The sequence below is a fragment of the Anolis carolinensis genome, chromosome 3, assembly GCF_035594765.1.
Source record: "Anolis carolinensis isolate JA03-04 chromosome 3, rAnoCar3.1.pri, whole genome shotgun sequence".
In the NCBI taxonomy this organism is placed as follows: Eukaryota; Metazoa; Chordata; class Lepidosauria; order Squamata; family Dactyloidae; genus Anolis; species Anolis carolinensis.
This window is the reverse complement of record NC_085843.1, coordinates 31,506,353-31,520,949: the sequence shown is the minus strand read 5'-3', so window position 1 is coordinate 31,520,949 and position 14,597 is coordinate 31,506,353. Positions and strand designations below refer to the sequence as shown.

General features: G+C 40.0%; 1 protein-coding gene and 1 long non-coding RNA gene across 3 annotated transcripts in view; one reads left to right on the top strand and one right to left on the bottom strand.

Moving 5' to 3' along the window:
• The window catches only part of flt3 (fms related receptor tyrosine kinase 3), a 78,660-nt gene that overhangs the window by 22,711 nt on the left and 41,352 nt on the right, over positions 1 to 14,597 (top strand). For both annotated transcript variants that reach the window (XM_008107945.3, XM_008107947.3), the window contains exons 2-4: positions 6,052 to 6,173; positions 10,756 to 10,961; positions 12,223 to 12,338. In XM_008107945.3, coding sequence (XP_008106152.2) covers positions 6,052 to 6,173; positions 10,756 to 10,961; positions 12,223 to 12,338 — 444 coding nt within the window. The remainder of the gene's footprint in view (positions 1 to 6,051; positions 6,174 to 10,755; positions 10,962 to 12,222; positions 12,339 to 14,597) is intronic.
• Positions 382 to 9,779, bottom strand: LOC103278426 (uncharacterized). Its single transcript, XR_506040.3, has 3 exons — positions 9,473 to 9,779; positions 4,527 to 4,695; positions 382 to 2,634 (listed from the first exon to the last, which is right to left on the bottom strand). It is a non-coding gene; the product is annotated as an uncharacterized LOC103278426 (long non-coding RNA).

The window sequence follows — 14,597 nt, the reverse complement described above, 5'->3', positions numbered from 1 at the left end:
TTCCCCTCCCAGCTATAATAAATCTAAACTCTTCTTTGCTTAGAAATGCTGGAAATTGCTTAAGGCAGTAGTTCTCAACCTGGGGTCCCAGATGTTTTTGGCCTATAACTCCAAGAAATTCCAGCCAGTTTACCAGCTGTTAGGATTTCTGGGAGTTGAAGGCCAAAAACATCTGGGGACCTCAGGCTGAGAACCACTGCCTTAAGGCTACTAATGACAGCTCCGACCAAAATGCATGTACATTAGAAGGCACAAAAGTAAATCACCATAGAGGTTTAGCCTTATATGTATATTGCTATGGTACATATCAGCTGGGCTTAAGAAACATGTTTTTGTGATTATATCTCATAACAAGTTTTTAATGATAAATTTATGTGGAAATATTGCACAAAAATGTCCAAGACATTTATTTTGATGTCATTTCCCTCTGATGGTATCAACCAGTGTGGTTTCCAGTGATGCCACTGATATGTGTGCGTAATGAATGATATACTATCAGCAATTGTGACTAATACTTGATCTATCATATTCAATGCCATCGTGAAAATCTGCTCTCTATGCCACCAAGAGGGTCTGTTTGCCTCTGTAATGCCATCATGGGGTCTGTTTCTTGGTTTCAGAGCCTGGGATGATATTGACTTGCCAACCCTGTATTTAACATAGGAGAGGAGAACAATATTTACGTTTTAAAAGCTATGTAGTGAAAAGGTGGTAAAGATAAACGATCCAAGTTCACATTGGAGGTTCAAATAAGAACAGTACTTTGTAGGATCAGAAAAGACAATGCTGTTAGATTGTATGTGGTAGCTACAGAGCTTGATTTAAGGAGCAAGCACACTTATGGCTTGAGAAAGAAATTAAATTAAGCTTTATTGGAGATGGGTCTTGGAGGTACTGTTTTGCAGTGGCTCCGGTCCTTCCTGGAGGGTTGCTCTCAGAAGGTGTTGCTGGGCGGGGGGGGGGGGGGGGGGGGGGACACCTGCTTGGCCCCACAGCCTTTGTCTTGTGGGGTCCCACAGGGCGCAATACTGTTTCCTATCTTGTTTAACATCTACATGGGACATGAGAGAAGCCTCCCACAAGGATGGTAAAAACATCAAAAAACAAACAAACATCTGGGCGTCCCCTGGGCAACGTCCTTGCAGACGGCCAATTCTCTCACTCCAGAAGCAACTCCGGTTGCTCCTGACACGAAAAACAAAACAAAAACATCTACATGAAGGTGTCGGGAGAGATCATCCAGTGTTTTGGAGTTTGATGTCATCTGTACACAGATGACGTTCAACTCTATCACTGAATCCAGGCAAGACAGAAGTACTTCTGCTCAGTTGCAAGGCCAAACAGGGTATAGGGTTACAGCCTGTGTTGGAATTGGTTACACTCCCTCTAAAGATGCAGGTTCGCAGCATGGGAGTTCTCCTGGACTCATCGCTGAGCCTGGAACCCCAGGTTTTGGAGGTGGCCAGGGGAGCTTTTGCACAATTTAAATTTGTGAACCATTTGCGCCCATACCTTGGGAAGTCAACTTGACCATGGTAGACCATGCTCTGGTTACATTCGGAAAAGATTACTGCAACATGCTCTACGTGGGGTTGCCTTTAAAAACTGATTGGAAGCTTCAAATGGTCCAACAGTCGGCAGCCAGGTTGCTCACTGGAGCAGCATACAGGGAGCATACAACCCCCTGTTACGTCTGCCAATCTGTTACCGAGCACAATTCAAAGTGCTGGCTTTAGCCTATAAAGCCCTAAATGGCTCTGGCCCAGCTTTCCTGTCCAAACATATATCCATCTTGGAGTTTAAGATCATTGAGGGAAAGTAAGTAGTAAGCTCTCAGTCCTGCCTCCTTTGCAGGCGCGATTGGTGGAGGCGAGACAGGACCTTCTCAGTTGTGGCCCCTTGGCTATGGAATTCCCTCCCCAGGGATATTAGATCAGCTCCCTCCCTCCTAATCTTCTGCAAGGGAGTAAAAACATGGCTTTGTGACTATGCCTTTGGAGAACTTGTGCAATAGACAGGTATGGAATGATGTGCAATGACTATAGGAATGGTCCGGATTATGCTTGTGGATTATGTGATTATTTGTGATGATATTGTTTTAAATGTTTCTAAGTGTTTTAATTGCATTTTATTATTCTATTTTAAATGTTCATTTTAATTGCATTCTGTTTCTAAGGCATCAAATAGCTGCCTATATGTAAAGCCGCCTTGAGTCCCCTCCAGGGTGGAGAAAGGTGGGATAGAAATGTCGTAAATAAATAAATGAATAAATGTATTGTAGGGACTCCATTCTAGGATAGGATAGTAACTCAGGGTTCTTATTTAACCTAGCTGTATCTTGGAAGACTAAGAGAGGACTCATGAGAAGAAAAAGAGGTAGATAAACATCCCTAAGAGCATCAGATACAACACAGATTGGTCAGCATAGGTGGACTAAGTACTGCCCAATTTAAGGCATGCTTCACTCTTCAGTTCTTAACATTGTTGAATTTCCAACAAAAACACCATGCTTCTCCCAGCTGCAGAAGAAAGTTGTTAACAGTTGTTTGGCCAAGGGGCGTCAGAAGCCATTCTTCCATCTGAGCTGCAGTTTGGGTTTCCTTACTGTCCATCACAGCACGTAGTTCATGTTTCCTGAAAAATGAGAATAGCATCATGTTCTCTGTTTGAGGTTTGTTTTAAAATATACGTATTTGAGGGTAAAAACCCACTTCCTAGTCCTAGTGGTAGAAACAAAATATAAGGAACCAGAAAAAGTGAAGTAAGAAGAAGGAACTAACCACAGGTAAAGCCAATTGTAATCAGTTGTACTGTAGCTGCCTTTCCATGTCATTTCTTTTCTGGAAAAGGTTAACTGCAGCAATAAGGACATCATTCAGTTGCCACCAAGGCTGTCAATGGTCATTGATGGCATCTGAATGAAGAATTCCAGGGAAGTGGTCTTTCAATAGGGCTGGCTACTTTCTATTCACAGCTGCAACAACTGTCTTCAGAAATGTTGTTTTTGTTGTTTACCTTCAAGTTACTTCAGATTTATAATAACCCTAACTTGAATACAGTGTTTTCTGGAGCCGAGAATGTGTGACTTACACATGCTGACATTTCGAGCAAATCCCTTTCAAGACCACTCACAAATGATAAATCCATAAACACTTATATGAATGCAAATAAAACAATCCAATTGCAAACAGAGTAGCCACTGAAGAATCCAATATGCACTACTTTTAATCAATCACATTTTGAAAGAAATCTAATTATTATGGGGTGTTGTGTGGTTTCTGGGCTGTATGGCTATGTTCTAGCAGCATTTCCCCCTGATGTTTCACCTACATCTGTGACAGGCATGTCTGAAGAATCCTCTGAAGATACCAGCCACAGATGCAGGAGAAACGTCAGGAGAAAATGCTGCTAGAAGATGACCATACAGCCTGGAAACCACACAATACTCCAGTGATTCCAGCCGTGAAAGCCTTCTACAGTGAAAATTGTTATGGTCCAAAGAAAATATACAAACTATGCAACAGGTATTGGATAGGAAAATAAGAAACGATAAGCATAGGTTGAGGATTCCGTATCTGGATACCAAAATGCTCCAAAATTCTTCTCTAGAGCAGCTGAGATAGTGACCCCTTTGCTTTCTAATGGTTCAATGTACACAAACCCTGTTTCATGGACAAATTAAGATATCATGTATAAAATGACCCCCAGGTTATGTCAAAGTGTGTATGAAAGATAATGAATATCATGTTTAGACATAGGTGCCATCTTCAAGATATCTCATGAATGTCTAATTTATTTATTTATTATTTATTTATTTACATCACTTTTACCCCGCCTTTCTCTCCGAGGAGACTCAAAGCGGCTTACAGTAAACAGGCAAAAATTCAATGCCTAAAAACAATGTAAAAACAACAATTCATATAAAACAATCTACAAAACAACAGTTCATATAAAACAAGTACCATTACAAAATAAAATCACATTATATAAAATTTTAAGAATGTCCAAGATTAAAATCCATTCATCCAGAATCCTCGAGTCTTCGTACAGGTCATGTAAAGTCCATGTTCTTATTCATTAAAAGCTTGCGTGCACAGCCATGTCTTTAAGGCTTTCCTGAAGCCTAGGAGAGTTGGTATCTGCCGTATGTTGCTGGGGAGGGTGTTCCACAGCCGAGGAGCCACCACCGAGAAGGCCCTGTCCCTCGTTCCCACCAGCCTTACCTGCGAGGCTGGTGGGACCGAGAGCAGGGCCTCCCCCGATGATCTAAGAGTTCTAGAAGGCTCATAGGGGGAAATACGTTCGGACAGGTAAGATGGGCCAGAACCATTTAGGGCTTTGTAGGTCAAAACCAGCACTTTGAATTGGGCTCGGTAGCATATCGGCAGCCAGTGGAGCTTATAATGACCTTATCACATCACGTATGCGGTTCACCATGCATCATGGCCAACCTGTCAGGGCCTGGCAGGGAGCGTGGGGAACCTATTGCCTCATGCCCTGCCTGCGCCCCCCAGTTTCCCCCTTACCTCATCCCACAGGGGAAGCGTCTGCCGCTGGGCTTCCCCTGTTGATCCCAATGCAACACAGGAAGCTTCTTCTGTTGCTGCCGCGGAGGTGTATGCCAGTTTCTATTCCTTTTTACAGCGGAGCCCCATTGGAAATAGTTGTACATATTGGGATGTGGGCCGGCAGGGCCTGTGGCAAAATGGAAGAGGAATTGGCATATGACAAGCAATTAGCCCGTTTGATCAGGTTGTAAATGGCGACGGTGGGAATACAATGATGGACTTCAGAATGTTTTGGCCCAGCAAGTTCGTCCTATATTCTCGGAAAAATACAGGCTCTGTGTCCCTTATCCAAAATGCTTTGGACTAATTGCAATTTATTTTTTCAGATGTTGGGTAATAGTAATAATAGTAATAGCAACAACAGAGGAGGAGGAATTGGCTGTATTCTAGCTTACATGTTATAGCACGGGGGCTTTAGCACGGGCAGCCCGGTTCTTCTGTCGCCTGCAGAATTTTGGGAAATATAGTTTGGAAAGGCAAGGACCTCCGTAGCTGAATATTCAAAAGACCCTGCCCTAATCTACATTTTTCCAGAATTCTTCAAGCAGCAGAAGAATGGGACTACCTGCATTAAAGCCCCAGTGTGATAACGTAGTCCTTTTATTTGATATCCCACTCCTTTTATCTTTTGCCTTTTCTCTTTTTCACTTTTCTCTTTGTGCCTTCTGATTGTGAGTTGTTCTCCCTTCTCTTGAGGATGAAGAAGGTGGTTCCTCAACATCTAACTCTGGTAGTTCTTCATAGGAGAGGGAAAGGGAGCTTTACTAGGAACTGGATGATGGAAGCACACCTTACATTTAGTTATTTTTCCTATTCCACGAGGGCAATATATCTCAATTGTGATGAATTACAGCCTTTTCTATTATGAATTTTGCTTTAATTCAATCCAAACTGGTGACCATTGCTGGGTCTTCTGGCAAAAAAAATGCACAGTTTAATTACAAGCTTTATTGAAAATGTCTTTCTTTGTAACTGTCCTGAATCTCCCACCATTCAACTTCAGCTTCTGGGGCAAAGGGGAATGTTCTACCTACTGCTTTTGCTGCACTACACATCAACATCCGTATTGTATTTCTGGGTGCATCCGCACTGTAGAACTGATGGAGTTGAGTACCATTTTAACTGCCATGACTCAATGCTGTGGAGTCCAAGGAGTTGTAGTTTGAAGAGGCACCAGCACTATTTGGCAGGGAAGGCTAAAGATCTTAAAAAGCTACAACTGCTATTATTCCTTAGCATTGAGCCATAGCAGATGAAGTTGTGTCAAACTGCATTGATTCTACAGTTTCAATGCACCTCCTGACTGGCTTTTCTTCCTGAGCTAAAAAAAGTCACCAAAAGCTTTTGCTCGTGTAGAGGCATTGCTTGAGCTTGTTAATCATTTGGGTTGCCTTTATCTACAGGTTCCTCAATTTCCTGATACCTCTATAGCCTTTACATTGCATTCTGGTGATTTGTGTGTGTGTGTGTGGTTTTTTCGTAGCTCTGGTTCTTATGGTGGCATCGACTGCTGTGATAAGAAGGAATACATCAGAGATAATCTGTCATTTAACCACGCGAAACAGTACAGCTGCAAGAGAGTCAGATGTATCGTCTTTCCAAAAGGTAAATGGATATGTACGCTCCCATACGGAACTGCCTGGTGTCTGAGGAAATATGTACACCACCATGTTTGATATCCCTCCAGTTGTCATTCATTTGTTATGTCTCGATCAATAGACTCCTGGGAATCCTAGTTTGGTGAGGTGCTGAGAATTCTCTGAAAGAGAACTTTAGTGCACTTTACATCAACAGAGGTTTCTAGCAGACAATTCCAAATATCTGACCAAACTGCAATTGCCAGGTCTCATTGGATGCAACCATGACATCTAAAGTATTATTATGATGTTTATTTATACCCTGATTTTTTTTCTCCACAAGGAGACTCAAAGCGGCTTTAGTATCAAATTACTGTGCACATAGTATAGATCAGTGGTTCTCGACCTGTGGGATGTGGCCCAGCTGTGGGCAGTGAGAATCCCAAATAACCAAACCAAATCTAAAGTTGACCAAAAACTGATTCATAACCCTTTTGGTACTAATGTTGGAGAGTGGTCCCTGGTCAAGTGGGCCTTGGTCAAAAAAAGGTTGGGAACCATTGGTATAGATACACTCTTGAGATCAGTGTTAGAGATCTTGTTTTTCGAGTATTGCCTTCTCCAGAGGTTAGGCAAATAGCATCTTTGGGAGGAAGGATGTACAGTCAACTCTCCACACTTGCAGGCTTAACTTTTGCAGACTGGATTATTTGCAGATTTCATGTGGTTTCTCTAGGGAGCTATAGGTCTTCCAATGTGATTCTATGATCAACATTCAGCTTAAGGTGACCATACAGTCTCTTTTTCTGTACACACAAAAGCCACCATACATAGGAAAAATGGGAAAACGTAGTCAGATGTAAATTTAATTATAAAATATTCAATACAAAATTTTACAAAATATTATTTACATGTTGGCCACCTCTTTCTACATGCACCCCATATCTTCCCTCCACTCGTGGCAAACACATTCCAGGATATCAGTTGTTATGTAAGTAATAGGATTTTGTATGTGTTTTTTTAAGTGATCCATATTTCTAATCTTTTCTTTGTACACCATAACACATAATAATATAATATAATATCTATATATAAAAAATGATAAAGTTGTTTGCGCAGTGACTATAACAACAAAACTAAACATCGCAGAAATACGAAATTTGGCAACACAATGCAAAAGGCTTGCCTCCAGGTTACAACAACACAACCACACCACAAAACCACAATCCAGACCCACAAAACACACAACAACGCATCATGCGATAACAACACAACTAAACGCCCCAGAAATACAAAACTTGGCAACAAAATGCAAAAGCCTTGCCTCCCAGTTGTAACAACACAACCACACCACAAAACCACACAGGACCCACAAAACTCACAACAACGCATTGTGACTATAACAACACAACTAAACGCCCCAGAAATACGAAACTTGGCAACACAACGCAAAAGCCTTCCCTCCAGGTTGTAACAACACAACCACACCACAAAACCACAAACCGGACCCATAAAACTCACAACAACACATCGTGACTATAACAACACAACTAAACGCCCCAGAAATACGAAACTTGGCACACAACTAAACGCCCCAGAAATATAAAACTTGACAATACAACGCAAAAGCCTTTTCTCCTGGTTGTAACAACACAACTACACCACAAAACCACAATCCGGACCCACAAAATTCACAACAACGCATCGTGACTATAACACAACTAAACGCCCCAGAAATACAAAACTTGGCAAAACAATGCAAAAGCCTTGCCTCCCAGTTGTAACAACACAACCACACCACAAAACCACACTGGACCCACAAAACTCACAACAACGCATCATGACTATAACAACACAACTAAACGCCCCAGAAATACGAAACTTGGCAACACAACACAAAAGCATTCCCTCCCGATTGTAACAACACAACCACACCACAAAACCACAATCCGGACCCACAAAACTCACAACACTGCATCGTGACTATAACAACACAACTAAACGCCCCAGAAATACAAAACTTGGCACACAACTAAACGCCCCAGAAATACAAAACTTGGCATACAACTAAACGCCCCAGAAATACAAAACTTGGCATACAACTAAACACCCCAGAAATACAAAACTTGCCAACACAACACAAAAGTCTTGCCTCTCAGTTATAACAACACAACCACACCACAAAACCACAATCCAGACCCACAAAACTCACAACAACGCATTGTGACTATAACAAATACAAAATTTGACAACACAACTCATCCACCTCCCTAATCCCTACATTCACACTTGGCCTCCAAAAAACAATTACAATAATAACAATGACAACAACAACAACAATAAGAATCAACACCATCACAGGCAAGAAACAGCCAGGCACTGAGGCTGAGAGGCTAGTCAGTGCTACACTGGGCCTCCAAAAAACAATACAGCAGCATCTAACTTATCCAACCTTCATAATCACTACAACAACAATAATAATAAACACCTACACAGGCAAAACAAAAAAAAGACTATTGTACCACAATAAAAATATAAACCGCACTCAGCAGAATCAGACATTACAACTAACAACAAACCAAAGACAACAGGGATCTCAAGCAATTATCAATCAACACAAAAATTGAAGAAGGTAACAGACTTCAAATACTACTACTAATGTGAGTATAAAGAAGGGTGGAGGTCACAGCATAAATACAACCTAATGTAGACTGACCAACATCACCAGACTAAGCCACAGCAACGCGTGGCCGGGCACAGCTAGTAATATAATATAATATAATATAATATAATATAATATAATATAATATAATATAATATGGTTTTGTTAATTTTTCCTACTTATGCAGACTTTTGGGGCACCCTGTACATGTTAACTCACAATAACTTGTTTAGTTTAGATAAACACCATTTTTGACATGATAAATGGTTACTTTTTAGTATGCCAAAATACCATTTTTGTTATTTTTGCAGCAACTGACTTAACATGGTAATCCTCTGATAATGTATTGTTATTTTTATGCCTTTATGGATGCATTTGCAGTCATTTTTTAAAAGAATGATTTTTAAAAGAATAAATTAACATGTCAGTTATTGAAAGTAATATTTTGATTGTTAGCCACTACAGGGTTTCTTGTTGAAAGGCAAACTTTTCAATCAAGAAAAAACAAACCACCGTATCTAAATTGTGGCATTGAGACTTGTACCACAATTCACTTGTCCAGTACTTGCATTTCTCTTCATTTCCACACATAACATGTTGGATGTTTCAAGAGCCATATTGACCAGTAAACAAAATGTGAATTCCCAAATACACATTGATGTTACCTTTTTATGTCATTTAGAATCATTAAGATGGTTCTCAAAGCTCACTCTCTTCTTCATCAGGCAAAGACGTGTTTGTTTTTCTAAAATCACCATACCTGCGAAAGAAAAGTGGTGCTATTATAAGCAGAAAAATACTAACTGCAAGTTAATAGACTGCCATTCCTTATGAGCACTGTTTTTAAAGAACAAGGTAGGGAGATATAAATAGGCTTTTATTGGCATTCTTGCCTGTCACACCTAATCACAAGACCAGGCAAAACAGCATCTTTCTGGAACGGCTTCACTGGACTGGGTGACAAAAAAAAAAAAAAAAAAAGATTTTACAGCTGTGATGGACAACTGATTTGTTACAGTCTTCTTGTGAAATCTTTGTGCCTCAAAATGGTGATACTTTTATTGGGCTAACTAAAAAGCAAAAAAATAGATCCTGTAAATCTTCAAAGCTTTGCTAGCTTCTTCATCAGGCAAAGATGTTAAAATCATACAGGAGAAGGAAAGTCATAATATTAGAGTCACAGACCTACATTTTGTCTGGAGAATTAATGCAGTTTGACACTGATTTCACTGCCATGGATCATTGCTATGGAATCATAGGAGTTGTAGTTTTGCAAAGTCTTTAGCCTGCTCTGCCAAATCATCCTGATGCCTCACCAAACTACAACTCTTTTAACACTACACAGTCCACAGTTCTCACTTGCTACCTCCTGTTTCTTGTAATCTCTGGTCCACTGATCCAGTAACCTTCTTGGAAATGTATTTTACTTTGTTCTTTGTTTCTTTTGCAGATAAATTAGAAAGAGATCGTATTAGATCACTCAAACAGAATAATCAAATTAGCAAGACAGAAGCTGGTCAACAACCAGTCCCATGTTTCCATACAGAGAAAGACAGACAGACATGCATTCACATGCATGCACATACATACACAGGGTCTAGCACAGAAAGGTATATTCTTAGGGCACATATACATGGGCATAATAGCCCAAAATATGCAAGAATCAACTATCTACATGACACATGGAGCCATCTCATCTCCAACACAAGATACACTTGCTTAATGTAGTTGTGCCCCACATTAAGGAAAGTTGGGGAATGCTCCAGAGCTTCCCTGTACTTTGGGATGCCATTCACATCAGGTAATGAGGCCATCCCATCTGCCCCATGCTGAGCATGATATATTTAAAATGCTGTCATGAAGTTTTTAGCATCTATGAATTGGTGCAGGTAAAAATGGAGAATACAGTGCAAAGCATTATTTTTTTTACCTTTCCCCTTCAATACAGATACCAAAAAATGCTTACTATTTCCGGTGTTCCCTGAATTCTCAAGGCATTGGGAATGTCTATAAAGCAGCAGAAAGTGTGGAAGTTGATGTGCTTGAAAGTGTTGAAATAAAAGCAGAAATGAATATCACGGGCAGCATCACCTGTCTTTGGATTTTCAGAGAAATCCAGAATGGCTGTAACATGTCTCTGAATTCAGACAATCGGTAAGCGAAGGGATGGATTGAAGGAATGTTTTACAAATCCTCATACTAGCTCTTATCCAGGAAATGTTGAAGAAATGAACAACTGGGAGAAGACTGTAAGCAACCAGTTCTAATTTTTGTCTTTGCAATTTCTCACTGCTAAATAGTCAAAATGCTTCAAAATATAATAATGAATTGCCTCTTCATGTCTCTGCTGAGGATAAAGTGTTTTGGAATCTGTACACAAGCCTTCTCTGGAGGGCAGCTTTAACCTGTACAATAACCAACTAAAACAATATCAATTAAACAGGCAGTTCCCAAATTGCGAACAAGATAGGTTATGTAGGTTTGTTCTTAAATTGAATTTGAATGCAAGTTGGGACAGATACATTTTTAAGTGTAACTCTCTCTCTCTCTCTCTCTCTCTCTCTCTCTCTCTCTCTCTCTATATATATATATATATATATATATATATATATATATATATATATATTTGTGTGTGTGTGTGTGCGCGCGCGCATGTGTGTATTACACACACACATACATACATAAACACACGCACACACACTTTGGATAGCATAGGGAAGGGCTAACACCCCTGTGGTGTTTGCTTTGCTGTCTGTGCCTCTGTTCAAAAGATTTCATCTCACTTTCTGTCTCTGTGATAATTGGAATCAAGGATTGGTGATAAAGCTTCAGTTGAGACACCTTTTCCTTGTGATAACTCTTTCAGGACTGCATTTCCCTTCTGAGAGGGAGATTTCTCTGACATCTTGTTGTCTCAGCCATTCTTAACTATGAGGTTTTTTTGTAAGTTGGGGACTGCCTGCATACAAAAACATGCTTTCATGACTCTTGAAAGGGCTTCACTTCTCTTGTAGAGTCAGAGATAATTTTCTGAATAAAAAGTAGTGCTGGGTGTTGGACTGACTCATTTGGGCAGGAAATTCACTCATGACTTGATCAACTCTTCACAGGATTATTGTTGGGATAAAATGTGCCATGGGAAGATGTCCATAAATACTACATAGTGTTTCCATAAATGCTATGTTTTGGAAGATGTTAATGAACACTATCATATACACTTTTTGCTATCGACAGAGCTAAGGCTTTGTCAACAGCAAAAAGCAATAAGAGGGTTAGTTTGGTTCTGACCACAATGTTTTGTTTGTTGACATTTTACCTGCTTTCTTCTACTTCCCTTTTTGTTTTTGGCCTGCTTCCTTTTAATTAAGGCTTTTTTAATGAAAGAAAAATTGAAATTTTGTTATCTTTCTTACAGGCATGTTCTTTCTATTGTGTTTCCAAAGATCAGAGAGACAGAAGCTGGAAATCATTCACTGTCAATACAAACTGAAACGAATAACTACACAGTCATATTTACATTTCTTGTGAGACGTAAGTATGGCATGGAGTCAGACAATGTAATGCACAGGTATCCTGCTTTACCAAAGATAACTAAACTTTGTTTAGAGGAGGGCTGGAGGACAGTCTTGTGTTTGGAAATCCTCTATGGCCTGTGTCCAGTCTAAATCCAGTTTGGAAAAATAGAATCCATATGAAGAAAGGGCTCTGAAGCAGCCAAACTGGAGTTAAGAACTAGGCAGCAGACTGAGTCGGCAGTGAGGATGTTTGGTGGGTTTCATGTAAGCGGTGCTTTGAACTCACCTTGGTTTTTTTAAAAATTCCAGATATTAAAGAGACTATCCAGTTTTGAATCTGATCTATCAAATATGTTTGGCACATTGGATATGTCTTTTAAAGTCTATAGTAGGTCCTCCACATTTGTAAACATTAAGAGTGCAAAACCCCTACAAAAATAGAAAAACCACAAATCTGAAAAATACTATTTTTTAACCTGAGAGGATATCTTTCAAGAAATTGACATATATTTTGCACTGAAGGACATTCATACAGATCCCTAGAGAGATTGTATTCACCAAATCCTTGAATTGTCTAATCTGCAAAAACTTAAAGCTGTAGATGTGGAGGATAGACTGCAGAATAAAACTCATTGTGAAGTCTCTACAAGCCAGATATGAAACCCTCTAGCCATGCCTTGTAGTTAGGCACATAGGTCACCTGGTCACAGTATACTTTACTATCATTTACATATGCTAGAAGCCCTCAATGGCGCAGAGAGTTAAACCCTTGTCCCGGCAGGACTGATGACTTGAAGGTTGGGTTGCTGACCTGAAGGTTGCTGGTACCTGGGGAGAGTGCGGATGAGTCCCCTCTATCAGCTCCAGCTTCATACGGGGACATGAGAGAAGCCTCTCACAAGGGTGATAAAAACATCCGGGCATCCCCTGGGCAACGTCCTTGCAGATGGCTAATTCTCTCACACCAAATGTGACTTGCAGTTTCTCAAGTCGCTCCTGACATAATTTTTTCTTTTACATATGCTGTATTTTTATTTAAATGAGAGTAATGATTTCTATTTTTTCTTCTTCTGCCATATACAAATATCATGAAAGTATGTCTCCACATTTTGGGAGATACAAAAAAAGGAAGCCTGTCTAGCAGAATCCCAGACTATAATGTTAGGAGGAATGATCGACGCAGCCTGCGCCTAATATTGAAAAGTGCAAAACATCACATCTTCTGCCCCCTTGGAGATTTCCTTTTTCCTCCATGTAAATATCCTCCCTCTGTTTCTGTACTGGTATTGTGTCCTGTTTTCCCACATCACTCATTTCATTTTCAAACTTGGACATACGGTCCTTCCCAGGAAAGGACCCTGGAGTCAATGAATGTTCCCAAGAAATTCTCATATTTCCAAGTAAGTAAACAATAGGTTGGCCAAGAGCCAAGAAACAAATCCTCAGGCACTCTTTTGGGGAGGGATATTAGCTTATGCAAGACAGTGACACTTTGTATGTAGTGGAGAGTCTAAGAGAGAGAGAGAAGAGAGAGAGAGAGAGAGAGAGAGAGAGAGAGAGAGAGAGAGAGAGAGAGAGAGAGAGAGAGAGAGAGAGAGAGAAATGGAAAGAGAATTAAAAGAGCCAGAATCAGAAGTATTTGGAAATGAAACACACAGAGATTTTTTTTACTCTATGCAAATGAATGAAGCAATTTCTCTATTCAAATTCATGGGTAATGAAAATCTGCTTATGTTCAAATATATGGAAGATCCTGGTAGAGGGATACTCCTCTTAAATTGCATGGTATTGGGTTGTTTTCTTCCTGTCTCATAAATGGGAGGAAACACCCAATTTATTTTTTCAGCTAACCTACCAAAAAAAAGTGCCTGGAGCAGAAACCCACCACCACTTGTCAATGGCCAGGAATTGGTAGAGAAATGTCTTTCCTCTCTCTCCACATGAAAGAAGTTACTCCATGCTCCATTCACTTGAATGGGAGAAAATTAGTGAGTGTCAACAGTACCCCATGGATATGGCCTTGTAGATACAGAGAACTCATTGCGAATCCAAAATATATGGAACTGAACTGCTTCTTTTTTCTAAAGTTAAAGCTCTAGATAGTAAAATCAATTGAGGGAACCGTCTTGTTGTGGTAATATATGTTTGCATACTAGTCTCTCTGCATTCAAGTAGAGTTGATGGGTCTCAACTCTGTATTACTGACTTTTTCCTCCCATGGAATAGTCTTACCAAGGGGGCTCCCTAGGTCCCTTACATTATAATACTACTACTA